This window comes from Trichoplusia ni, unplaced genomic scaffold, assembly GCF_003590095.1.
Source record: "Trichoplusia ni isolate ovarian cell line Hi5 unplaced genomic scaffold, tn1 tig00003116, whole genome shotgun sequence".
Taxonomy (NCBI): Eukaryota; Metazoa; Arthropoda; class Insecta; order Lepidoptera; family Noctuidae; genus Trichoplusia; species Trichoplusia ni.
Genome location: NW_020800332.1, coordinates 5,624 through 33,427, shown reverse-complemented (window position 1 = coordinate 33,427; position 27,804 = coordinate 5,624). Strand labels below are relative to the sequence as shown.

At 36.8% G+C, this 27,804-nt stretch overlaps 2 protein-coding genes across 4 annotated transcripts in view; one reads left to right on the top strand and one right to left on the bottom strand.

Annotated features, from left to right (window-relative positions):
- LOC113507745 (polypeptide N-acetylgalactosaminyltransferase 5) overlaps positions 1-15,379 on the top strand; it is a 33,499-nt gene extending 18,120 nt beyond the window's left edge. For both annotated transcript variants that reach the window (XM_026890692.1, XM_026890693.1), the window contains exons 7-14: positions 2,261-2,414; positions 5,154-5,331; positions 5,701-5,881; positions 10,121-10,260; positions 10,735-10,833; positions 11,438-11,572; positions 11,964-12,147; positions 13,280-15,379. In XM_026890692.1, the coding sequence (XP_026746493.1) occupies positions 2,261-2,414; positions 5,154-5,331; positions 5,701-5,881; positions 10,121-10,260; positions 10,735-10,833; positions 11,438-11,572; positions 11,964-12,131 (1,055 nt within the window). In that variant the 3' untranslated portion in view covers positions 12,132-12,147; positions 13,280-15,379. The remainder of the gene's footprint in view (positions 1-2,260; positions 2,415-5,153; positions 5,332-5,700; positions 5,882-10,120; positions 10,261-10,734; positions 10,834-11,437; positions 11,573-11,963; positions 12,148-13,279) is intronic.
- Positions 15,380-16,430: 1,051 nt separating this feature from the next.
- On the bottom strand, positions 16,431-27,117 carry LOC113507734 (mitogen-activated protein kinase kinase kinase 7-like). 2 transcript variants are annotated; one of them, XM_026890675.1, is made up of 4 exons: positions 26,930-27,117; positions 19,205-19,386; positions 17,937-18,047; positions 16,431-17,714 (listed from the first exon to the last, which is right to left on the bottom strand). In XM_026890675.1, exons 1-4 carry the CDS (start codon positions 27,015-27,017, stop codon positions 17,619-17,621), a joined length of 477 nt encoding a protein of 158 aa, XP_026746476.1. In that variant the 5' UTR covers positions 27,018-27,117; the 3' UTR covers positions 16,431-17,618. The 2 variants fall into 2 exon arrangements, with proteins under 2 accessions (XP_026746476.1, XP_026746475.1); XM_026890674.1 differs by lacking the exon at positions 26,930-27,117 and adding an exon at positions 20,364-21,758.
- Between the last annotated feature and the right edge of the window lie 687 nt (positions 27,118-27,804).

The following is a 27,804-nucleotide window of genomic DNA, read 5'->3' as shown; positions in this document are numbered from 1 at the left end:
CGTCAATGTAAAAAAAACACATTTCTACATTGTCTCGGGTCTGGGTGTTTGTGGTACCTTCGTTGTATCTGAATTTCATAACACAAGTGCTTTAGCAACTTACTTTGGGTTCAGAACAATGTATGTGATGTTGTCCGCATTTATTTATTTATTTATTGCGATGATATTCATGAGAATTTCGCCCACCGGCAGTAGCGGTACCTCGTCTAGGATGATTAATGCCCGTTTCTTCTCTTCATAAGATGTGGTATTTCAATATCAATGAGACAATGTAGCTATTATGATTACATGCGGATGTCAAATTTCTTTATTCGTGCCATAATAGTTTATGTCCTCTTTAGAATGCTTGTACAGAAATTGTTATGTATATTCATATATTGTGGTTTCTGTACACAATTAAATTGAATTGTTTTCCTGTATGTAAAGTACCATGATCCATCAAAACAATGTTGCTTGAAGTAATAGAAGTATTGCATTGTCGTATTGCACGCACACATACAAACTCTTGCTACGATACAGGAGGTTGTTTATCACTTCTTATTCTTTCTTATTCACTTTTTCATATCAATAATATGTCCAATCGACGATTAAACCAGCTCAGGTCTACGTCATACAGAAATACGACATAAAACTCTGAATTATTTTATTGCACTCATTTCACGAACGTGCGTAGTTACACAATAAATTGCGTGAATGTATCGTGTAATACCCAGGCCCTTTTACTCAAAGAATCTAACAAAAACAGGTTGTTACAAGAGTTAATAACTTACCCGTTTGCCTTAGCTGACTCCTACACTACAAGGTTTATTCTATCTATAAACCTGACTGAGTATTTTTAGACTGCATTTGCAGTATAAATGAAACTTAAATATACTTAAAGTACTTAAATTAAATCCTTTGGTGACCATGTAACGCATGTGATTGTGAAGTATTGCATCATCCATTACCCAGAAATCATTTTTTGTATCATAATCTGAATTACATTTGTCCACTTGTAAAGTTTAGAATTAGTGTGAAGATAATTGAAAAGGGTAAAATCGATTTCACAGAATCGTTTAAATAGCGATAAAAAATATTTACCTATACAGCATTAATCTTTCATTTCTTTTCTCAAAAAACGTACTAGACCTCAAATGTTTGTTTAAATAATTAGAACAGCATGAACCGAATCGATTGATGAATTCTTTGCAGACAACAATAGAGTAAGCAATTGATCGCAATTTATAACTATATGGCTTAAGAATACATCAGTGATATAAAATGCATTGTTTGTGGCGGGCGTAGATACTGAATGTTAATTCGAAATTCATGCATGCGTGACGTTCCACCGTTATTCGTACACCATATTTTTATCCACCATTAGTTTCTTATGCTATGCTAAGCGTATGGTCAGTCTGGGTTTCGAAGTTTTCGAACTCTCCCTGCATGCTCATGTCTATATTTAATTTGCAACAGGTAGTGTCCGCGAATAGAACTGTTATCGATACGGTTTTACCAAATATTTTCTTTGGTGCACGTGTCTGGAAAAACAAAGGTTTAGATTTCAATAACTGTCTGGTTATTACAGGTGTTAATTATAGTAAGCGGAAAGTAAACTGTATACTTTTCCTTAATGTATAAAATGTTACATTTGTAAGGAATTGGTTCCATTATCTTTTGTTCTACATAAGGTAAAGGTTTTACACCACAAATTGGTAGTATAGGATAACAGTGGTAATTGCTCCTACTTAGACGTTAATCTCTCTTTTGATTTCTTTAGATCGGAACTAAAACAGTTTTTGCATTGGCGCTTCAGTTCACTGACTCTCGCCACGATTTTGCGTAATTATCTACGGTAAAAGAAATTCTCAGTCAATTAATAACAAACTAGATTGACTTAGCAAACAATAGATTAAAATTTGATAATAATCTATCGTTTAACAACTTTCCAAACGCAATTGGTTCATACTTTTGGAAGTTACGATGCCAAGCTCAACAATACATATACCTTAATCCTGTGAGGCTGTGAAACACAAAACTATGCGCTGACTGTAGAGATACGAGAAAAAGTCTATGTATAAACATTAACCCTTTTTGGGTTCGATCTATAAGAGAGTACCAACACCTATCGAAATAATACTGTTACTGTGGTGCAAGCAAGACGGCGCATAACCTAACGTAAAGTGGCGTCTCACTTCCACATTCTCAGCAATCTTACCTTACGGGATAGTGTAAGGTTTTAACCCAAAGCATGTTTTTTAAACCTCACTTGTTTTTCTAGAGGGCTGGCTTGAGCCGCTCCTGGCGCGGATCGTTGAAGACCGGACGACAGTGGTGTGCCCCATCATTGACGTCATTTCGGACACCACCTTCGAGTACATACAAGCTTCGGATATGACATGGGGAGGATTCAACTGGAAACTGAACTTTAGGTGGTGAGTATTCAGTCCAAATTTGTTTCTGCCATCTGGTTTAAAGTATAGTCTATTTTTATATTGAAGTCATTCATATGATATAGTTTCATGTTAATATACTAGACGGTGATACATCTGAGTTATGAAAGGAAATCATCATCTATATTTTTGTATAGGTAGTAGATTCCGTTCCCACTCTCTTGCGTATTAAGGATGACTGTCACAATCCTGAGAAAGTATTTGTTTTCAAAACAGTATTCAGTTTCCTATATCTTACTTAACAGACTTAAGCCTGTGAATAATTGCGACCGTTTCATTCCTTAGTTTAAAACTGTACATTGATTCACTGTGATTTTTTCTTCTTCTATACCATACTCTTTCATAAAATGGTGTACTAACCAAATTTCTCCTGTAAAACAGAAAAAAAAACATCTGAATGAGAAAATGAATGAACATACGACCGCTAAACAGTGCCCAATGTTTCCACGCTTGTAACAACAAGTTATTCAATTACCTGTTTAATGTTACTTAGTTGAGACTTTAGGCGCGTGCACTGTACTCGGTCACAACCGTACGTGCTATTGTTATTACAGGTTATTTTGATTGCATAATCAGCTGCGTCTCATTGTTTTCATTTATGACTGTACAGGTAAATCCACCCCTGTATTATGATGTCAAGTTTTGCGCCATCCAATGTGATGAATCATTTTATTTTTGAATTATACTGCAACTGTATAATTGGCGCTGATAAGAGTTCCTTGAAAATTGAGGTTTTTTAGAGATATAAAGAGTTCCTTGAACTTTATATCTCTAAAAAACCTCAATTTTCTAACTTAGGTCGATAGAAGAAAATAAACAAGTATACGATACCTAAATGAGATTCTTCGTTTCAGTCTTTTAAAATATTCGTTGAAAACTTGAACTCAGGTCAAAAACTAACAACTGATATGTTTTTGTAACATATAATATTGTTGTAGTTTTCACATCACATCATTCGGTTAATGTATACGGCACCTTTCTACGATTTCGCCTAAAGGATTAGCTAATCGGCAAATCTGTGATTTCATGACTGTTTGATTGAATCCTAATCGATTTTGATTACTTAATGAAATTACAAATGAGGCAGCTTGTACCATTAAGGAGCTATATATGGATATTACGACCTTTAAAAATAAGAATCCCGTTACTATAGAAATAGTTGTCTAATGTAGGGTACATAAATAATAGAATTTCCTAATAGGTCTTGGAATCCGATGCGTGGGCACTCCACTTAATAGGCAAACAACTGAAAGTCGCCTAAAGAAGTATCACAATGAAGTAGTCACGTATTTGGAGCAGGATCCCATACTAAGAAATGTGACACTACTCAAACTAGTCATTAAACAAAGCTTCTTAAATAAAATTAAAGAGAGATTCAATCATTTCTTGCTTCTTACTTTAAGATGATTGCTAGCATCACACTTAGGGTCAATTTACACTTAAAAAACAGCGACCGGGCGCGCTGCTACATCTTATTTACTGAAGCAAATTATTTTGGATCTTATCGACGTGGGAGAAAACTTCTAGCGACTCTCGCAGATTTGTTCAATCACTGAATTTATATCCACTGCGCGCAGCCGCTCTTCTAGTGGGTTTTGACCCTAAGCCGAAGCCTGAAGTCGACGCCCTCAGTGAACGCTACCTACGTATTTAATTTCTATCATTGCTCTGACTATAGGCTCCACAAATTAACCATCAATCTTCCTTATCTGTAACCGTAACAGTTGGATAAGCGATAAATCATAAACTATTATGTAAAAAAATCATTCACCATTAAAACAGTGACGACCGAAACCAATCGTATAATTACTTATTCATAAAACGCAATCACAAAGCATTAAGCCAACATTTGACGTATTTTCGATTTAAGAAATATGCCTTATATGTTACCATGGTGGATTTCGGTAACGGCGATATCGGTATTAATGCTAATATTAGAACAAGTGTGTTTTTATTTTGTCACATTTTTTTCGTAGACTTCAAGTCAAATACGATAATTATAAAATTACGGTCTTACTATAGTGTTTATACATTTTGGCATTGGATATCGCGGAAAACATACGGTAGGGGTCGCCGAAGTCTATCATCTAAGATGGAGATATAAAATAACATACTCCGAAGATTATTTCATGCATAAAATTCAAGGTGATTGTTCTTGGATTTTGTTACTTTGTGTCTAACCAACCATGATAGAAGGGATGAATTTATAGCGATATCGCAGTGAGTATCTGAAACAATTTATGACCAAAATAGAGATATGAGAACATCTACAGATGATCCATGCTCGTTAAAAGGACGTCACCTTGCAGAAATGCTTTAATAGCTCATAAATATGCGTCCAGTCGGCCGCGCCGTGGTCTGGTTTGTCTAGTTTTCGCGCGCTTTCGCCACTCATGGTTGGTTAGTGTAGGTTAGGAGTTGTTTCCGTTTCCGCTATCGCAAAAAAAAAATGGTATTTATTTATTTAATATACAAACTTGTTTTGTCTAGACATGTTTATTGACAATATTTATCGGTTATAGTCATTTTAGAAAGTTATTCCTTTATGATATGTCTGCATCACTCGTTATATATTTGATACTTTTTTCCCAAAAAAATATTTCAAGACACTGTTTTTCACTTTGCAATCTCAATCATTCTTCTAAAGTCAATTGACCGGAGCCTTGAACGATTTCCATCAACAGCATGCACTACGTGATATATTTCCTTGTTACACTTTAGGTATCGAGTGCCGGAAAGGGAAATGGCGCGTCGAGGGGGCGACCGTACAGCGCCACTACGCACGCCCACCATGGCCGGCGGGCTCTTCGCCATAGACAAGGACTACTTCTACCAGATCGGCTCCTACGATCAAGGCATGGACATCTGGGGAGGGGAAAACCTCGAGATGAGCTTCAGGGTAAATTTAATTAGAGAAAGACAGGAATTGTTTTGATAAGGTTTAAATTCAAAAGGTTCAACTAGGCTTTTGTCAAAAAAGACCTTCCTAGACTAAGGTTTTATACGGGTCAACATGGTGAAGAGCCGATGAAAGAAATGTGGGACAGATTCGGCACCATTCCAGAAGTTTCAATTTTATTATATTCGTAGGCGTCAGATAGTCATTTCTTTTTCCCCTAAGGCAGTTTAGACAAGGATGTCTAAAAATTATCGATGGTTGTCTGAACTTCGAAGGACTCTTAATAAATACTAGCAAAAATAGGAGAAAATCTAAGGAAGCTAGTTAATAGGTTGTTATCTCGTACTATAACTGTGTGGGGTTGGCAAGGTGTGGCAGTGCGGCGGGCGGCTGGAGATCGTGCCATGTTCGCACGTGGGCCACGTGTTCCGCGACAAGTCGCCTTACTCGTTCCCCGGCGGTGTTCAGAACATCGTGCTGCACAACGCCGCGCGCGTCGCCGAAGTCTGGATGGACGAGTGGGGAGAGTTCTATTACGCCATGAACCCAGGTTCGATTCTGGACAACTGTGCCGACACTGCTAACATTTTGTTCTTGACTTTTAATTATCTTATTTGACAATTAGACCCAGTTTCTGAAAGGCTTGTCGAAGTAATATGTTATGCCAGCTCATGATGGTTGACCTAAATACTACAAATCGGCATGGGTACAATGTAGAAACAACAACTGTAGAAGTGACAAATAATTTACATTTATTAATGAGAATCGGCCATTCAGAATCAGGGCTTGGTACAACATAAACTAGAAATATAAATGGTACTTATTTTGTTGATAATCTTGTCTTTGTGATTTAGAGATTCGCAAAGCCTTTCAGTGTTCGAAGCAAAGAGTTTATCTCGAAGTATTTCTAATCTGAAAGTTAGTCATAAAAAGTATAATTTCTTGCTATTATGTCAGGTGTGTTGTTTTAATAGCTTATCTTAATCGCCGATGGAGTTACACTGACTTAAGCGCAAAAGAGTCCATGTTTAATTCTGTTGCTTTCACTCTTTCTCTGAAAAATGTGACATCATCAGATTTAAAAGTCAGATTGTTCGAAAAAGTTCGAAAAGCGTTTAAAATATACGTCATAGACAAAATGATAGAAGTGAAGGTACAAAAAAAAAACTAAAGTTTTGTTGTGGCTTGGGATAATACACTAACAACGTAAAATTTTGTTACATCATTAACATTCGGATATTCAGTAAAGCTTCAACATTAACCACATTGCGGCTGCATTCATTTACCTCAGCATGACATTTTTTTTCATTCATTTCGCTTTGTAGCTTTTTTATAATCTGTGTTTTCCACTCCTTTGTTAACTATGAAAATTTTCTTACTCTTAAATTGTGGCCCAAAATGAATTACCTAAATTATTACTTCGTAATTACCTAATGATATATTTTAATGCTTTTATAAATTGTCTTGTGTTTTTAATTTAGTCCTTTTGTACGCTTTTTTATTCAGTTCGCTGTTTTCTATATTTTCTAACTGTATACATTTATTTCGGCTTCTTCTTGATGCAGAAGCAATGAGTTATAATGATATTTGTCTACCGTCGATAATAGATTAACCACAGCAATCCTTTTAGAATGAGTTGTGGTAAATTATATTGAAAAAGAAATGACTTAATTTCTTTGTTATTTTTTGTAGATATAAAATAAAAAACGAAAGTTAAACGCGCCTTTCGTGCATTTAACATAAACTTAATTGTAAAAAAGCCAATAATAGAAAATTTTAAAAAGCGTTCTATAATTTAAGTTTTAAGGCTATATAATAAAATTTATTTGTTTCAAGTTAAAGACTTTATTAACTTAAACATATGTGTACCTAAATATAAATGTTACTTCTGTGGTGTAATAACTTGATCACTGCCTTTTACTTAGTTCTTGTTAGCACACTATTTGTTGTCTAAAATGTGACCTATATAACATCTGACATAAGTTTATTCTATATAATTTGCCTCAACTCGTCTTTTTATCATGGCTTAATAGAATTATATGTAATGCGATAACAGCATATTTATAAATAAACATTAAAGAGGAAGAGATAGATTAACATAAAAATCGGTTCCTATTTGTTTATCTATGTGTGTATTGTTTTTATACAACAATGAATTGTTCTAACAATTTTATTAATCCTAGATTGTTGTTAATATTCCAGATATGGGTATGTACATGAAGCATATTATGTAAGATCTGTTTCAATTGTCGGGATCGTTAGTCTTTGCGAATGATTCTATTAGATAAAGTGATTGTTCGACCTGAGATGTTCCTTCCTGTTTGCAACGAGCATAGTTACTCGCTATGCTTGTTTAGAATGGGGGTTTTCCAAATGCTCTCGTTTGTACTACGTCGTTATAATGCAAAAATATTATATCTTGTAGTCGTTTCCGTTTCTATAACAAACTTTTTAATTAAAGTTAACTATTATCAATAATAGCAAGTAATCTTAGAATGCTCTTCCCGTTTCGATTGAATCTGTGCTGGTTTACAATGGGTATTGTTTCTTGTTTTCGTCTAAGTACAAACTACGTCGATACGAGTTAAACGAAGAATGAAAATCGAAGAAAAACTTGGGGTTTATTTTGATTTTCTATTTCCTTAACAACAATCTGATTAATATAATCTATAAACTTAAAATAGTAAAACAAAACCATTTGTTTAGTTTCACTATTTGAATATAAACACATATTTTGTGCTAATGGTCGTAATATTAAAACTCATTACATTAATATTGTTCGAATCACACGCAATAATTTAATGGGTTACTATTATTTCGCTATATTTAAGTATACTTCATAAATTACCAAATTAATCGTTATGAGTATTTATTATTGCTTGTGAGTATTTAAACATTTTACACTTATAGGGTGTTAACGACCAACTGTATAAACATGATTCTTATTTGCGAAACGTCACACTGACGTGTGTGAACAAATGGGATACGAAAATGAACCTTATATCCTTGAAATAAAGACATTGTCAATGTCAAGTTTTCCGTAGCACCCACTGATTGTAAAATGTAATGAATAACATTTACGTAGCCAGGAAGGAAAATGTATTATTTTATCTTAAATTTCATACGATATTCAACAAAATTCTGTCAATATTTTGGTCTATTATACACGAATAGTCGTGTGTTATACGTTATAAATGTTACACTTTGGTACAAAATACACCAAATGGAGTATTTCAGACTTAAGTAAGTAATAAGACAGATTCCTGAATTGTGACCGAACATATCTAGTTCTGCCTTCTTTTCAATCGTTATTCCTTATAATCGCCAACTGGTTATCTCCATCGGTTACGTTTCGTTGCTTGGTGAAATTCTGACCCTTTAATATTGACCGAATTTTGCAGCTATATTAACCTTACCTAAAATGACAACAAACAGTTATTTAAAGTAAAACAAAATCTAGTAAAAAAATAAATAGAGTAAATTCGTTCCTGGTTATCGCTTGGGTGGCTAACACGGTGTGAGGGGACGGGCAGGTGTGGATGTGCGGCGGGCGGCTGGAGATCGCGCCGTGCTCTCACGTGGGCCACGTGTTCCGCAAGACGACGCCCTACTCGTTCCCCGGCGGCACCGGCCGCGTCGTCAACCACAACAATGCGCGCCTCGCAGAAGTCTGGCTCGACGAATGGAAGCAATTCTACTACAATATTAACCCGGGTACATATTAGCGTGGCTGTTCTCAATTTATTTGGCATGGAAAGTTAAGCTTTGAAATTTGACCCTGCACATTTAAATTTTTAACTAAGAATCGGACGTGGCGAAGAAGAATCGGTACTGAAAAAATCGGTTATGAAATTAAATCTCTGGTTATTAATAATAACAATATTGAATTGAGTTTCAAAGCTACTAAAGAGAATGTTATCCGTTTTTTTATTAGATGAGAACTATAAAAAATACATACAAATACTAATAATTATAAAAAATACTGGCACTAAATAGCTACATTAAAATTTGTCTCTACAACACGTCTACATGAAAGCAGGTCTTATATTATTTTCCGTCGCTGACTAAATTCAGAACAGGTGGGCTAAGCGATAAGCGTTATTTCAATAGGCATCATAAATGTATCGATAACAGTTAGAACAAAGAAGTCGAGGGGTATTTTCTACTTTTTTTGTGTCAATGATTTACTTCTTACGTGTTTGTAGCTCAGTTGAATGATATATAGAGTTGATTGATCACTGGCCAGCTTCACAATAATGCATTTTCTTAAGAATTTTAATGTTACAGTAGATTATAATATTTATGATAAATTAACCCTATATATTCAATGTCACATTTATTTACGTTTTTTTCTTAAAAAAAAAACGTAAGTAAGTGTGGCGTCAGCATGCATTTCACAAAATTAACCCGTCATTAACATTTGATCACATCGACAATCATTTTGTAAGTCATGTTGGGTAGGTATAACCGTTCATGCTTCGATACTAACATAGTTTAGACATGCAAAAGTAATTGATTTTTCACGCGCATTAAATATGTGACATGATTATTTGTGTTCGGGTTGTCCTTACTAATGAATGTGGTCAATATAAATTGAGTATTTTCAATTAGTTCTAACAAATTTTCTTTCTAAATGAGGGTTATGACTAGACTATATTTATTAACTTGTAGATTAATAATCTCGCCTTTAAGGGTCTCCTTTTGGTATAAGGACCGGGGAAATGTACGGAAGGACTAAAATTGATATGACTATGCTAGTATGTATTCTTACGTGTATAATTATGAGCAGGGGCATTAAACGTGCCGGTCGGTGATGTGAGCGAGCGCCGAGCGTTGCGCGAACGTCTCAAGTGCAAGAGCTTCCGCTGGTACCTCGAGAACATATACCCCGAGAGTCAGATGCCACTCGACTATTATTATCTCGGAGAGGTGAGCTATTTCCACACACGCTCTTAGACTATAGGTACGGAAATGTTTCAGCTAAATATGGAAGAATGCGTTCTGTTTTATTTGTGGTATTCTAGTGTTTTATAGATCTAAGGTCTATTGTTGATTCGATTTCCTGACCGTGCTTTTAAATTTTCAGCAATTTTCAGCCCTTAGGCAAAGTTTGTTACACTATGTTTTATATGAGATATTCAAAAAGCTATGTAAAAAATAGTTGATTCCATGCAAAATATTTATCAAATTGTTGTCAAGCTTTACATTTGATTTACTATATTAGCTCTGTTTAACAAAAAACTATGTAAAGTTATACATTACCACAATCAGTCGCTATTGTTCAATTAAAACATTAAAGTGTTGAGCGTATTATATTTTACGAATGTTAATAGATTATTTTACCAAAATGTTTGCTCAAGTGGTCGCTACGTGTGTTTGATGACAAACATCGAATGTCCACAGATTCGCAACGCCGAGACATCGAACTGTTTGGATACGCTCGGCGGGAAGGCGGGACAACCGCTCGGCATGGGGTACTGCCACGGAATGGGAGGAAACCAGGTAAACACATACTCACTACAAATACAAAATAAAATATACAGATATAAAATTTATAAAAACGATTGAAGTAACTAAATTGCCTACCGTTACAAAACCAGTTCAGAAAATCAAAGAAACCAAAGAAAAGCCGTCCACGAGAAATAAAATTAAGTAACGTATGTATTTGTTATGTTAAAAGTGTTTATCGGCACGTAACATTGGTGTATACATAACTTACATTTTTGTACACAAATCTCATATAATATTACAACACACTAGAATTAAATAGCCAAGAGTTGTTTACTAACTTCACCAAACATTGTAAGGTGCGCACAATATGTACTGCTCTGAAACCTAACTATTGAATTTGTTTGAGGAAAGACGATTTGAATACTTTATTAAAAAGCACTCGTCTGGGTTAAATAAATAATATAAATGATTTCATATGCATCCGGATAAGAACCACCAGGAAAATGGGAATATGGTTTAATAAGCAATGATAAATGGCTTTTTTATTGTAAAACGCCCTTTGGCCGATTTGCTACGAGCTTTTCAGTGTGCGACTAATATTTGATTGATTGACAATGTTTACGTAATTTAAATGTCTTCGCATCTTTACGCCCAGGTTTTCGCGTACACGAAGCGTAAACAGATAATGTCTGACGACAACTGCTTGGACGCTGCGCACCCGCGCGGGCCCATCAAGCTGATACGCTGCCACGGCATGCGCGGCAATCAGGAGTGGACTTATGATTCCAAGGTATGTAACCATAACTTACTTTTTAAGAAATTAGTATGCAAGTACAGTGGTATCCCCTCCCCCTCTTTAGAGGGTCACGAAATAAAAGTAAAATTCAGTCCGGTGCGTGTGCTCAAAATATTTTTTTACATTGCAACTGTTAATGCTGAACTGTCACTTACCAATTTTTTGTCTACTCTGCCTAGCTCCGCATCTGTGCAACTGTCAACGCAGCAAGATTTAAGCACGCTATTCTGAGTTGTTAAGCCTATTGAATGCTCATTTTAAAAGGTCCTCTAAGATCTCATTTAAATAATTATACCATTTGGAGCAGCCGTGAAGCACACGTTATTACTTTTTTGTAATTTTGTCCCTCAAATAAACTTATATTCTTTCTTTCTTACTATCGCAGACACGAACAATTAAGCATACAAACACAGGCATGTGCCTTGACAAGCCGGAGTCTGGCGACGTGTGGAAGCCAGTGCTGCGCGCCTGCAACCGCTCGCGCGGCCAGCAGTGGCTCATGCAGGTCGACTTCAAGTGGCAGGCGCGCAAGGCCGCGCGGGAACACAGCTAGTCGATAAGGAACTCAGGTGACCATACCATATTACATAGAATATGACTCACGGCCGTATTTCCCATACTCTTCATATTGAATAAGGTGTAATGCAAGGAACATGTACAATTAAGTTGCTCTAAATATTAGTGTAGCTACAGTACTGCACGGGTACTGGTTGTAGGTGTCCGGTTAAAGCAAACAAATCAGGCCAACTACAGTAGAAAATACCGATGCTGTTCATTATCAAGGCTACAGTGTTGCTTGATTGATTCAATTCACACAATCTGTACTTGTATCCACACTGACAGAGATTTACTAGTGGTCAGTCACAGACAAGAGGATATGATAAAATATTCTGGCTTTCCTTACATGTCGGCATCCTTTACGTTTGGTTAAAATCGGGTATGGAATGTTTTCGAGTGATACGGTAAATACCAGCCGATGTTGGATGTTGACGCCTAAGATTCTATTACCATGAAAATTGATATTATTATATCAATAGCGCGCGTCAAACTTACTCTGCCGGCTGTTATGGAAATTTTCTTTTTCCGATTAGTTTAAGATCGAATATTCCAAAGCAATTTTGTTGCCGGTTATTTCATTCAGCACTCAAATTGAAACAGTATCTATGGACAGAGTTACTAATCAAAGTAAACGTGACAGCAACTAAAAGTGCTTTATTGATTTTTCTGTTGTAGTTAGTTCATTTTGTAACTACCATAACAGGTTGCAATAAAAAATAATTTGCACTGATATTGTTGTAAATGCAAGTGCATTGACAAAACACAGTAAAGGGTCTTATTCATGCCAAGGCATATAATACAACCATTGATTTGTTTAATTTAGCCTTTATTATTATTTGCTTTCATTATATTCCATTGTGCTAGTTTGCTTTGTTATTGAAAAACATTGAATTGTTGTCAGATCGTTGACCTACCTTAAGCAGTATTACTATTTTAGGTTTGCCTCAGTAAGTAATAGATTTTTCTTTTGTTTTTGTCATGATGTGAAGAGTCCTTTTATACAATATATTCTTGCCGTGACTCTGACCATTGCATTATTTAATAGCATCCTAATGTACATTTTGCCACCGCTATTTTCCCCTAATTTATTATATCAAGGCTTCTTAACTATGTCGAATCCTAAATATATCTTTTCTTTTTCAGGAATGACAACGATTGACCATACCAGTCTTCCCTCTCGTTAGATATCAGATTTTATTCCTTATTCCTATATCTGAAATTTTATATCTATTAGATTTAATGTATCGACACACGTGAACTATTGACAATACGATAGATGCTGACATGTTTGTTGTATTCCCTGTAAACGTTGCTCAATTTTAGTATTGCGTCGGATGTTTTGAAGTGCGCTTTATTTCACGTTGTTCTTGTTTAGGCGTGTCTATTACGAAAGATATTTATTGAAGAATATATTATATTATTATGACTACGAAAAACTATATTTTTTTGCTTGTCTGAAGCCAGTGTATTCTTAAGGTGGGCTGTGCCGGTCCGTAACGACCGGTGGTTGCGCTCAGTTGCAATTTAGTTAGTACTTGAAATCGATATGATGCGTATGCGCATAACTGGATGGCTCTCAAAAGAATACTCTATGCCATGACCAGTAACAATATAAGTATTTTTTATTAATATGGTTAATGTTTGTCTCTCTTTATATATTTACAGCATTTTCTTTTATCGTTAAGACGATTGTTTTTATTTTTCAAGTATTCAGGATAAGTATGCCACTTTAGCATTTACGATTCTGTATACATTCTTTTTCTAATACTGTATATTCCATTCCAAGAAGTACATTACCTACATGAATCAATACTTCTGATCTATCTCGTTGTTTCAAGTATTCGTATAGAATGTGTTTCACGCTCGCGGTGCTAATCTTTGCGACTAAGATTTTTATCATCGATCGATTAGTAATGCTAGAGGCACATCAGTGTCAAATCCATTATCAAACTGCCTTCAAGTTGCCACCAAGATACCGATAGTGTAAGTTTAACCTGTTCTATTATATATATATAACAAACTGTTAAGTTCACTGCGGCCATTGTCACACGGGAGAGTATTTTCATAAATGTATGTTGAGTTAGATCTAGTTGTCGTATGTTGTTTCGATAGTTGTCACAATCGCGTTTGTTGCGATGTCACACTACTTCGACTGTGAGATTATTATACTTGTAGCTGAGGGGACTGTTCCGAATGCCTGTTGTTACATCTGCAAGCCCTGTGACGTCACACAATTGACAGCATCTGACGCTTTACTCCTTGCAGGTGTTACAACAGTTATATATTTTAATACAACTGTTGCCTTAATTATTTTTATGATGTTTCAAATCATGGCGTTATTGTTAGGAGTTAATGAAGTAATGATAATATTTTAGTGAATATATATCATATTAAAAGGCTTGATGGAATTGCCTTTATTATGATTTTGTCGTATTAGTGTTAGCTAAGTGGAAGATTAGCAAATTTTCATTCCTTTATAATTTATTAAAATATATTGTATGTAATTATCATAATACATCGGGCCCTGACAACGAAAATATGATAAGGCGGCTATTATAAGATGTCGCGAATGTGACATTATTTCCATTAAAACATATTAATTTAGTTGAAAACAAAGGGCCGAGACTGTTCCTCTCGATGCCGAATTATTTATGTACATGAGTTTGGTTATATTTTAAATTGGTTAGTGATTTGATTTATGTAGCTTTTTCAATTTATTTATAAATTTAAGATCATATCACTATGTAAAATAAAGATATTGTAAATTTTATCATAGACGTAGAAATTTTGCAAGTTTATTTATTTACCTAAATTGTATACAGTACATCACGGTCTATAGTTGTATAAATATACAATAAAATATTCAGTAAATATAGATTTTCAAGGATTTCTGTTCAACCGACACTATTTTGTATATTGTTGAATGTTTGTATCGCTCAGGCTCGGCCGCGCACTGCGCTCGCCGCGGCTCAGTATTAGTCATGTAGACGATTATTGTAATTATATTGTACATAAGTTGTTACTTGAAGAATCGTCCATAAAACACACCAGAATGACGTTGTGTTCATCGTTAAAGCATTTATTTGTCTAAGGTTTGAATCTCAAGAACTATATTGATGGATTTATAACCAAGAAGTGCCAAATTCATCACCATGCCTATGTTTGTAACATTTTTCACCATTCCAATAAACAAAGAAATCTATATTGTGACTATGACAATTGAAATAAATTATTTGGACTGACGAGTTTTCTTTTATTTGTTTCAAAATAGTTACGCAAATACGCAATGCATGTATGAAAGAATCAAATTAAAAATTTACGTGTTGAGACAATCATAGCAATAAATCATTTAATGTGCCAATATAAATTGTTATATTTCAATAGAATCGAGCAAAACCGGTTCGGTTGCGAATTGATGAGGCGCATTGTTATTTGCTAGCTTCGAAAGTGATCAAAACCAAATCGATGCTTATTGTACTAGTACTCGGTAAACAAAGAACATTACTGTTGATATTTATTAAAACATTGATGTTCATTGATTCCACTACTATACATGGATGGACTGTTTTTTTATTTATTCCAGTAAAGGTTTCCGAAGTTTTATTTGCAGGTAATGGCTTTTTTTTTTATACTAGAGGACCATGGGTTGGGACCCAGCGGATGAATGTCGCCGCTGTGTACGGCATATTAAGCGATGGCGGGAAGTTCTAAACAATTACCACGTGGACAGGGCCCTAATTCTGCTATTTTACTATGTCAAATGAATGAATGGCAGTTGGATTAAATTTGAAATTATTCCAAATCTCTTAAGCATTTTGCCAATACAATAATTGGAAGTTAATTGTATTGACCTTGAGTATACCGTCCCATACTGAATTTACAATTATTGAGAAAAATTCTTAAGAGAATACGAAAATTGTCATTTTAAGGCAAATTTCATTCATTCATCGGCCATTGCAAATAGTAGAATTGGGGCTCAGGTTACACGTGGCGGCCCGTCATAGAAAATAGTGAAAAGATGTGGGGGAGGCCTTTGCCCAACTTAAGGACGCAGTAGGCTAGATAAAAAAAAAATAGCTGATGCGGGAGCTTGGTTTTGCCGGGCTCATTTGTAAATCAAAGCCATAGAAAGTGTCACCCAAAAACATACATAAAAACATTTATGTCGGTCCAGCCGTTTAGGAGTTCATCGGCAATTTAATGTTCAAAGATAACATTATTCTGCAACGAGCTAGGAAATTACATTCTGTATTGATCAATGATATTGGGTTTTTTTTTTAAATAAAAAAAAAAGTTGTTTTTTACAATTTTTACTAAACTTAACATAATTTAACTTATCTAATACTGCTAATACTATCTTACATTATATACAATCAAAACAAATGCATACCACACTGTATAATAAATGATCAAATGAGACAAAATAATAAACAAAATACATTTCTATTATTCCGTATAAAAGTATGACAAAGTACTTCAACGTTTTATGGAACACGCACATATAATAAAGCACTAAAACGTGCTTTTACAACGACATATAGACATCAACGGTGGTCCCACGAAGCAGCGTCTAACTTTAGGCAGTGTATCTGTTGCTATCACTTTTGCTTTTCTTGAACCAGATCAAAATTTGTTGATAGGCTCTTAGAGATGAGAAAAGTGCTACAAATCTCAAGATTTTTGTGGTTGTTACCACCTTATTTAAATAAATGGTGAGTAGATTGTAACAATATATTTAAATGGGCTGAGGCCCAACTTCCTAATAACTTAAGCCGACGAAAATCAACGTTACAATCTGACTTAAAATGACATTTACGACTCGTTGGAATTAATCTGCAAGGACGAAACGCATTAAATTCTGCAATTCTAGTAGTTCGTAGTTCTAAGGTCACAAATATGCGATACAACAGATTATAATACTACGTTAGACACCAATTCATGGTAACACCGTATTTGTTGACGGTGGATAAACGAATGCTGTATGTGTACATGTGAAATAACGAAACTAAGTAAAATCTCAAGGCTACAAAACTTTATTCTTAGGATGACAGTGCGTTTGTACACAGGGATATGAATCCGGTTTGTATTGTTACTATACGAGGTCGTCACTCGCTATTTATGAATAACATCTTGACAGCGAGAAGACATACAGTTGACGTGTAATTTAGTGAAAATAAATATTAAATTACGAGTCGCATTTTCGTAACAGTTCTGTTACTAGAGTATAAATTCGGCGTCCGCAGCATTTCTAAACAGTAAAATCTTTCTTGGTCTCGTCTCCATGGCAACAGGCTGTTCATATGTGAGTGACTGTGTACAAGCGCCAACAATATCAACATAACATGCATTACAAACTAAACCTGTATAAGGAGAACGTAGAGTTGAAGGCTCATTTGGTATGTTGAGATCAATGCGAGCACTGCGGCGTCGTGAGGCGGCGGCGGCCGCGTGACGTCACAGTACACGAGGCTGCTGAGTGACGTCACTCGTGAGGCATCTCCTCTGGATGTAACCAGCTGTCGTTTTCCGCTCGCGTTAGTTGCTTCTTAAGGCTGCAGTATAGCTTGATCAGTGAGTCCTGAAATAATTAAAAATAGGGTTTTAGTTTTAATAATTGGGAAAAGTTGTTCAAGTATGTAGATCTAGGGATAAAACGGCGGGAACAAAGGGATTTTGAATTCAACGCTGCTTATAGCTCCAGTTAACATTCAAAACTGCTCCAGTTCTTCAGTAACTAAAAATCTACAAGTTACTTTACTGATTTACTGAAAATATACTTTGATTTGGATGGATTTTTTACCTTTTCTTTCTCTAAATTTATAATCTCTCTCTTCTGCCGTAACTCGTCATCGTCCATTTTCTCTTCCAATTCTGCTTTGTGATTACTGAGGTAAGCAAACTCAGTCTGTATCTGTAAATGAGAATAAATCTTATATTAATATAAAACTCGATATGCTACAAATCTTGTTTGAGAATTGGCAGATTCGGAAATCCTGGCACTTCTGGTAAATAGCGATGCAGTACTAATTATTAGGAGTTATTAATTAGACATTTTGTTACTAGGCAGCATCGCAGACCAGGATCAGAAAGAAAAGATTTCCGAATCCCCGTTAACTTTAAATCTTAGCCAGTATCTTGGACCGACGAGTCAACCTTGAGTATTTCCCGTTTTAGATGCGTTTCTCTGATTACGCTCATATAGAATTCCACAGTTTTCAGTATAAGGAAAGAAAAGACCTCGGCGTCTACCATAATACGGTCATTGCTGTCCTGGAAGAAATACGCCACTCAACGCCATTCAGTGCGCTGATACGCTTCCTTCTTACAGCTACAAAACATTACTTTCAGACGTGGCTGTATGCCTTCTGATATTTTTAAATTTGCGTTGTTGATTTGTATAATGTTGTGCTTTTTTGTCTGTATTAGATGATAAGACAATACATAACGGTCCGCTTCCCAGAGAACAAGCAAAATAGCGGTAAACACTTATTGTTATAAAATCTAGCTTCTTTTTTAATTATTTTATAGCACTGTAGACTGGCATTATTATAAAAACTAAACTTTGTTCCAAATGACACTAACTTTCGACTTTTCCTTATTCTCCCAAGAATTGTAATCTTTTATCCGTAATGGGCGCATACTAATAGGAAAAACTTAGTCTGTGAAGATTTTCAGGCGTATTCAGAGCCAGCCTTCAGAGATGTTATATAAATTATGCTTTTGATTTTGTATTCGCAGCAGATAAACGCAGGATGCACTATAAGTAGTTTAATGACCACCCATAAGTGGTTTGACGTTCCAGAAAGCTATTAGTAAGAAACTATTCAAGTGGAAAACTGTAAAACTGGCTGAAAGACTAATTGCAAAATTGCTTTGTATATTGTAGTCAGAGATATTTTTGGAAATTCCCAGAAGTGCAACAATTTAATTAATGGTGGCGCGGTATTTCCCTAATACTTTGTCTTACTCCTTGTAAACGTATACTCTTTGTTAGATATACTTATCAAGATATGGGAAAGACGATCAAAAAATGATATGTCGTTTAAAAACTAGTTGTTGGGTATTTACCTTGAGGTACTCCTGCGCAAGTTGCTTGTGCTCCTCAAATATCCTCTTGGACTCCTCATTGTTGAGGTCCGGCGAGATAGGCCTGAGGTGTGGGTCCAACATCATGTGCATAGAGTCTAGCGCCGGGTCGGGCTCCGCTGGCGGTGCGGCGCCTTCGCCCCCCGTTGACGCGTTGCTGTTACCTGCGAAAAACAAACAAACATTTATTAAACACGTTTAAATGGCGCGCTGGATATAAACAATACATATAAACGCCACCTTAAATATATTCTTTTAGAAAAATCAAAATTCTTGTAACACTGTGTTCTATCAAACAGTCTTGTCTAATATAAGAAGAACAAAGCCGCCTGTGAAAACTCAAAACTACGTCAAATAGAGCACATTTTAGCTATACATACATAAATCAACACTGAAACAGTCGTAGCAACAAAATATTACGTATCCTAAGACGCATACGCAACTAATAATAATGATGCCGCGCGCGATTCAATGACGCAATTAAAACAATGATCGTCTAATAGAGGAGCCAATGCGAGAACAATCTTAATGTTTAGAGGAATCGGTCGCGGTCCCACGGCACGGTTAAATACGTCAAGAGTTAAATTTACTCCGGACTTGCTGATGTCAGACGCTTCACCTAGATTTCTGCTTTCAGCATTATGATTCCTTTTCCCGCAAATAGATGGCAGCAGCATACGAACACCACTAACAAGGCGTTGATAAGCAATACATCAACGGCCCAGTATTGTTGCTGCCCTTTTCGGCATAATAAATAACTACTGTTTGTGTTTAGTAGCACAAATGTTATGCAAGTATTCATTTTGTTTTAATAATTTACCACTTACAATTAATATTTTAATACTCTATGCGGAAGTAGGAACTAGTTTATTTTTTCCATGTTTTTTCTATAGAAACACGTACGCAAATTTTCTCAAAAGAGCAAATATCCGATTAGAATTCCGTAAGGCGTATTTTCCTTTCACGTTGCACTAAATTAAGCACATAATCTTGTATCGGGAGAAATCACGGAAACCTCAAACAAACTCTAAATAAGAAGTCATCGACTATGGGAGAACAAACGCAGAGTTTGCGAGGTGCGCTATCACAAAATGTGGTCCACGACGAGGGGCGATTGGTAGTCCGTGCGGGCGACACTCACTGTAAAATATCCAACTACAGCTGACTGTGTCCCTGATGGTGGTGACGATGGCGGCGTCGCGGCGCAGGCGCGCGGGCGGCGCGGGCAGCGGGGGCATGGCGTGCGCTCGCCGGGGCTGTGCGCGCAGCACTGTGCACGCCGCGCCCGCTCGAAATAATCGGCGGGAGAGCCGGGAGCGGGCGGTGCAACAAACAAACCGCCGCTATTCGCGGAGCGGTGACTCAGCGACGTCAGCCCGAGCTAAATGCGGACACCGTGTGCTGCCGCCCTTCGTGAGGTTTTCTGCCGTTTTCGCTGGCAGGGCTCCGTGCAGCGGTCGTCGACCCGCGCCCACTCGCTGCTCTTGCACCCGGCACCGCGACCCACCACCCGACTGGCTCGGGCCGCACCCCGCGCGCACCTGACGCCGGCTTTTCCTTTCGATTCATAACCTACAGGTTATTGATGATTGTAAACTTCGCTTGGCTTGTAAACATACATGCAAGCGGTGCCGACGATGCGCTCGCGTCACATGACGCGTGCGAAGTGGGTGATGTTCGCGTGGCCGCTTGCGCAAGGATAAATCAGGGCCCGAGCGATTGCAGCATCGCAGCCCTAATTAATAGGTGCGATTGCGACGTGCATAGTGAGGGCACCGTGCAGTGCGCAAAACAAACGTAGGTCCGACGTAAGTGCATGTCACCGTTCACATGTGACATGTGTTGAACGTCTATAAAACTGTCACATCACTTGGGCGTGTTATTGGAAGGACTCGCCAAAAATTGAGTTCGTATTGACGAACATTGTACCTGCACGCAGATGGCACGCGGACCACCTGGTCTTCACTCTTGATGTTGTGTGATACTACGGCGTAAACAACTTGAATTGATTTATGAAGAAATAAATAATTAAACATGTGAGTGCTGAATAAAAACCTAAGAAAGCCTACACTAGGTTCTTTCTTGTGTTAAACATAATAAATAATTCAGGATTTAGGAAACACGTTAGTATCGCGAGCCTTTTTTATATTCTGATTCGTAACATAACTCTTTTAGGAAACAATGCAGACTATTGTTTCGTCGATGACTAACGATCTAAATAAAAAGCAATCTCGGTGGACGTTTTTTGTTGCACATCAATTAGAAAACAATGCGATGCAGGCAGGCTATGACAACAAATTACTAGGTGGATGTCATCGGGTGTGAGTAGCACGTGCCCTTAGCGGTGTTGCCGGCGCGGCGTGCCAACTCCGCCGCTTTAATAGCTCATTATACCCGGAGTATAACTTACGCAGTCCTAAGAGCCCAGAATAATCCGACGCATAAATCTTAACGTACAGCGGAAGTGGGGAGTTAAGTATTTGCTTTAAATCTCTGCAACCAGAACTCTGCTAGTAAAACTACGAAGAGAAAATATTTCATTATTTTGTAATCGATTGGGTTCACCTTTTTGTTTTTTTTTAAACGTATGGGATTGACCCACTTGTTTGAATATTTGTTGATTTAAACATAGTTTTAATTTGGTAGTAATCGAAAAATGCCTCTTCTTGGCGTTAAACTTTTTTATTAGAATTTAATTTGGCAACGCTGTTGAAAATATTGCAAATAGGTGGTTAATTCGGTTTTCGAAGTGATAATGAACGTGCGGGAGGCGTAGAAAAGGCACCGGAGGGCAGACTCGCTAACGGATGGCTTACGGACGGCTACTCGGCGATCATGACTAACACGCTAAGTTTACGAACTTCGATGAACCATCACATTACATACCAGAACAGATTCTGGTAACCCAAACAATTGGTTTACTTGGAAAGAAGTTCTATTTGTCCATTTAGACGACGTTAAGGGGATGATGTAATGTGGATTTTATCAACGCAGATTAAGTGCAAGTTGAACCATGAGTGGGAGGCATACGTATTCGATTCTGTTCTGAACTACATTTGTTATTTTTTTTTTGTAGTACTCCAGCTGGATGAATGCTTATGTGTTTAGGTAATTTTTCTCTTCCTCTCTGTTGCTTCAATAAAAAGTTTTTTTCAACACAGTTACAGGTTTCCTGTCTGAATTATACTTGGTTTCTACATTGCAAAATCGCAGCTAGCAAAAAATTAAAAAGCAGAATCCTTAACTACACATTTTTGATAAGGCACTTTTAATCCATGTTTAATGTACCGGCTGATCTACAAAACATTTCGGTAATACCATAAATCTGGTGAGCGGGGGAAAGCTCTTTGATCGGTGGGTTTTAATATGTTTAGAGTTTGGCGTCGGGACGGGGCGCAGACCGCTCGGATTGCGTCAGAGGCGGTGACACCTCGCGGAAACTGTCCACGGAACGACACTTATTCTATTAGCGGTCCGATTTATGACCGGCTGCATGACAAGCAGGCAAATGTCTGTCTACAAAGTCGGTTAACGCTTCTAGACGTTGAAATGTTACATCGAGCCGCGGAAACTTGTACATGTAATTAACGAAATATATTTTTAAATGTTCACAAAATAGGTTTTTAGAAAGAAATTGAAATGAATGCCTTCACTTACTTCACCAACGGGTGCCAAAAATCTACAGAATGTCCAAACTTTTAATGTTAGGATCACGTTGGGCAACTGACAGGGAATTACGTCTTACATTTAAAAAAGTCTGATTCACCGGAGACACTTTCATTCGATACGGAAATAACTACAGAGCAAATTTAGGCGTCCTTGTGTTAAACTGCCTAAAGGACAATAATACATGCGAATCTGTTACGGTGACCACACATTATGACTCACAAAGAGATGTGTAGCATATTTTTTCACTAGCGATAAAACTTTACTATATCTATTAGGAGATAAGTACACCTGACTAAAATGAATTCCTGCTTGAATTGCGCATGGGATATGAATGCTTACGCTTTTGTAGATGATAGTGAACACAATTTTATAGTATAATGCTATTTGGATATTTAGCGCCTTTAGTAAAGAGGGCAGTTTACAATTTCGTGCCAACTTCTACGGCGAATCTAGAACTGGGCCAGTCACCGTTAATACGCTATATAGGTGATTGTATCCAGATCACATCAAAGAAACGTCTAACGGTGGATACAAAGCAGGACTAATTCGTAGGACAGATGCGACTGAAGATTTGCTATCTTAAGAAACTCGTAAAACTCTATCGAGACGAACGTAAACTTCAATGATACTGGATCACGATTCACGAGTCGTGAATGTTTAATCTGATGTTTGATGTTAGAGTTTCCGAAGAGGAGTATTTAATGTGATTTCAAAAGAATGATTGTATAAACGAATCGTGTAGTTGTGTTAATGTACGCGAACCGGCAACCGCGATAGATGTGAAGTTGAAGAATGTTGTTGTGGTATAGTTTACTACGCGGAGTGGGTGGCCGGCCTGGCGGTGGCAGACCCGCTCGGAAGTGGATTACATGCGCAACTCTTACTCTGACGTTACATTCGCTACGTTCATATTGACAATTATGTATTTTTCGTCACTTTTTGTGTTACCATGTTCGCTCTTGAATGAAATAATACTTTTGTGAGCGCTGGCATTTTGCAATATTTTAGTTACTGAAACTATGCTATCTATTATGGGGTTAACAAAGAACCCAACAATTTAGTAATTAGAACCATAAGTAACTTTAATGTGCTGTGCTTTATCATCAAGAATCTGGTTCTTAATCAAATATACTGTGACGTATGATTTTGAAGATGTAGCAATACTATTCAAATAAACTGGCAGACTTAAGTACAATAGCATTTGTTCTGTCAAAATCTCCGTAATCAATTCTCCGTATTAATTTGATCCGATAAAATCCATGCAGACATATCGATGTTTTTCAATACCTCACATCTCTCTGTCGAATCAAAATTTTGCGCACACAAATATTGTTTAATGTCGTCATCAAAGAGTAAATAATATTGAAGAAAACCCATCGCAGACTGAATTATTGAGAGGAAACTTCCAATAAGTAATGGAAGAATATTGTAGCAGCAATAGGAAGTAATACAAAAGCTATTGGCAAAGGTATCGTTGTGAAACTGTGCGATGAGTCAGCCGGGTATTTGTGAGGAGCGCACCCGCGCGGCCGCGCGCTACCAGCCCCTACGCCACAACACACGCTCTGGCTTACGTCGGTTTATATCTTACGATTATATTCTTACGCGTTCGTTATTCGTTCTAGATAACATATAACAGGTTATATTTTTCTGGTCAGGTACTGTAATAGCTATAATATTTGAAAAAACTTTTCAGTGAAAATGTGATCTAAAATTAAGTAAATGAATTTCAAATTGTCTATGCTGTATAAGTACGCAAACCTTAAAAATCTCAGAAAAATGGTTTTGATTTTAAAAATCATAGTTGAGATACAACGAATTCGAAAAATGATTTAAACATAAATGCAGTTTTAAAAACAACACAATCTCTTGAAAAATTCGAGGGAAATCATGAAATATTGCAAAAAGTTATACGTATTCAGAAAAAGTGGTATTGACTGGCACTGCGGCCGTTATCTGCAGAGGAATATAATATAGCATAGTATGCGATGGCTTAGAAAAACAGTGTAACGATTTCGCGTAAACGTAAGCGCACGGTGAGCGGCCGCGGCCAGGGCGCGCGTGACGCAGATGCGAGCCCCGACCTACTTATGTCGTAGAAAAAATCAGCAGATGTTCAACTTTGAGGCGCGGGATATATCGAGCAGAATGTGTTGTTCCGAATAGAAATAAACTTGTCACATATTTTGATTGTATCTAGAGCGGGCAGCGGTTAGTCATGTCGTGATGCCGATGCCAACGGCCCGGCCGCTGCGACCAACCACCATCTATAAAGGCAATCGTGTTCCAGACTGAATCACTACAGGCGCCGTCTGCAAAATGTCTCATCACTGCCGTATTTACGATGTTTATTAGTATTGTGTATATATATAGTTATTATGGAGAACACAGGCTACCAGTTTGGACATTTCGTTTATCGTGAAGGTCACTCGAGTGTATCGCTATTGGTAACAGATCAAGATCAGATTAGATAAGGTCTAGAAATAGATTTGTTTATAGGTAAGGTAACGCACCAGCCTACACATTAAATGAAATTTAAAATCAACTTAAAAAGTTCAATCCGTTATGTCGGTTGCATGACGTCTGTAAGTTCAGGGTCATTTATAGCCGGCGCGTCTCAGAGACACGCTTCATCACAAATCTGTTTGATCTGCCAATTAGTTCAAAAGTGAACCAGAAGCACCATTCGACAGAAACATACGGCAAGAGCGTCTCGTGTCAAGAAGGGTTACGTGAGAACATTACACGATACGGGACATAAACAACATTATTTTTGAATCTTCAAAGAGGATTGTTTATAAGCGTCGCTTAGAGATCTCTTAAAACAAAAGAGTTAACATTGGGAGTAAATTTAGAGTCGTAATTTTGGATAGCAGCCGAGAAGCTATGGACTGATTTGGGTAAGTGTTGTCATCCTAGGTTCTGAGGTAGGGGAGGGTGGTAACTGGCAGTAAGTAGTCAGGTTTACGGGTGGTACGATGTAAGTGGCTCGTCTAATTGTTTATCACGGCTGTCACACGCGCGGCTTTGCTCGCGAATCATAAAATAATTAGCAATGATTCATCGTCGCGCCGAAAGCGTCACTCGACGCTGCTAGATAGCCGTTAGCTGAGAGATTTTGGCATTACCTTTTGACAGACGATTATTTCACTGTCGCCGATCGTTAGTATAAAATTTACCGCGTGATTACTGTGTCAGTCAATTCAAGTTTTTTTTATTGATTGATGGATTTTTCTAACAGTAACATCTTTTGGGGGGTTCAATTTATCTGGTGGTTTTTGCTTTTAATTAAAATGTTGGAAAATCCAAACAGAAAAGTCGAAATTACTTTGTCTGTACAAATACATAATAATTGACTTCCTAATTTTTGGGTACTGCATCAGATGGTGAATTAAATTATTTAACGGGATTATTTATTTCATATCGATCCGTTCTGATATTCGGAGCATTTTTGAAAAGCATTTTTAATGATGGTCTCAAGTGGAAATTATAACTATAATTTTCAATTTATCATTTTTGTGAGATTAACTAACTATAAGAACTGAAGGTAAACTATTGACAATTTATTGTAAAATATATATTACCATAAGAATTTTTGATTTCTACTAAGAATTCAATGATTTCTTTTTAAGTAGTCAATTAAAGAAATAGGAGACCAAAATTAGTACGTTAATTCAAAAGGATCCTATTTGTTTTTAGTTATTTTTTAATTGTGAATATTCAAAATTAATCTACATTGACAGTAAGCTTTGTCAAACATATAATGCTTTTTCAGAATAAATCTCCAGTCAAGGTGCTACGACCAGGTAGCCGGTAAGTTCAAGGACTTACTATTTGCGATGATCTAGAGAAATAATTTCAAAATCGTATAATATTGTGTAATAATTTTGGTCGAGTACATTCAACGATTTTTTGATAATTACCTGAAAAGCTCCTCAAAAATTTAAAGTACTTTTTTTTATAATTTTGTATACAAATTTTTAACGTACAGCAACTTAAAATCCACTACAAACTACTGTCAAACATCGGACTACTCACTCATGTAAACGTCAACGAACACTTGCAATTTATCGTAACCGGGTTGCACTGTTATAGAAACCTGAACGGAACAGTCTGTTTGCGGCATTTCACTCGATCACATGCACACGGGAGCGCGGGCGGTCGCGGGCGCGGCGATGCATCCGAGTGCAGTGCGCGGACGATGCGCCGGCGCGCGGCGGGAGCGCGAGACTGTACGTCGTCGCAGAACCCGACCGATGCCTCCCCGATAACCTTAAATTAGATTAATTGTATCGCGCTGATTCATGCGTGGCTCGCGACGCGCTTCTTTTTGTTGACACCGGACAAATGCGTTAGCTTTATTTAGAATTTGAGGATTATGAGAGGTGAATGAATTTTTTTACATCCATTTAGTCTATTAATGATGTGTGAAAAACGGAGCATATTTTTACAGCGCTTGCAGACTCATATAAGCCAACTGATAGAATATGTACTTACTGAAGCAGACCTTATTTCTTCAATTGGAATTGAGCTTTTTTTGGAAACTTTTTGAGAGCGAGCTCATTATTGGAAATAAGCCTAGTAAAAATTAACGCCTCGCCTCATAATAAGATGATAATTAAAATAAAAAGTTACGGTAGCTTACATGTTCAACAACGCTTGCGATTGTTGTAGTATTTTGAATTATACGTTCCTATTTGGTACCTAGATTTTCTATTCGATTTAGCTTGAATTTAGATTCATTTAACTTCTTTATCCTGACGATAAAGGGATGATGATAGGGTATAAAAAGAAGATCTTTTTAGTTAGATAGAATGAACACAAAATACGTGTATTTGCCATTATATGAACAATAAAAATTTACATAGATAAACTGCTTTAAGTTTAGGAGACTTGGATTTGTCTAGGACTTG

Excerpts from the sequence above, each read along its gene's own strand:
- LOC113507734 (XM_026890674.1), bottom strand. The coding sequence starts at position 20,460 with ATGCCCCCGCTGCCCGCGCCGCCCGCGCGCCTGCGCCGCGACGCCGCC. Across the intron at positions 18,048-19,204 it reads TTGCGCAGGAGTACCTCAAG|ATACAGACTGAGTTTGCTTA; the intron begins GTAAATACCCAA and ends TCTCATTTACAG. Across the intron at positions 17,715-17,936 it reads TAAATTTAGAGAAAGAAAAG|GACTCACTGATCAAGCTATA; the intron begins GTAAAAAATCCA and ends TAATTATTTCAG.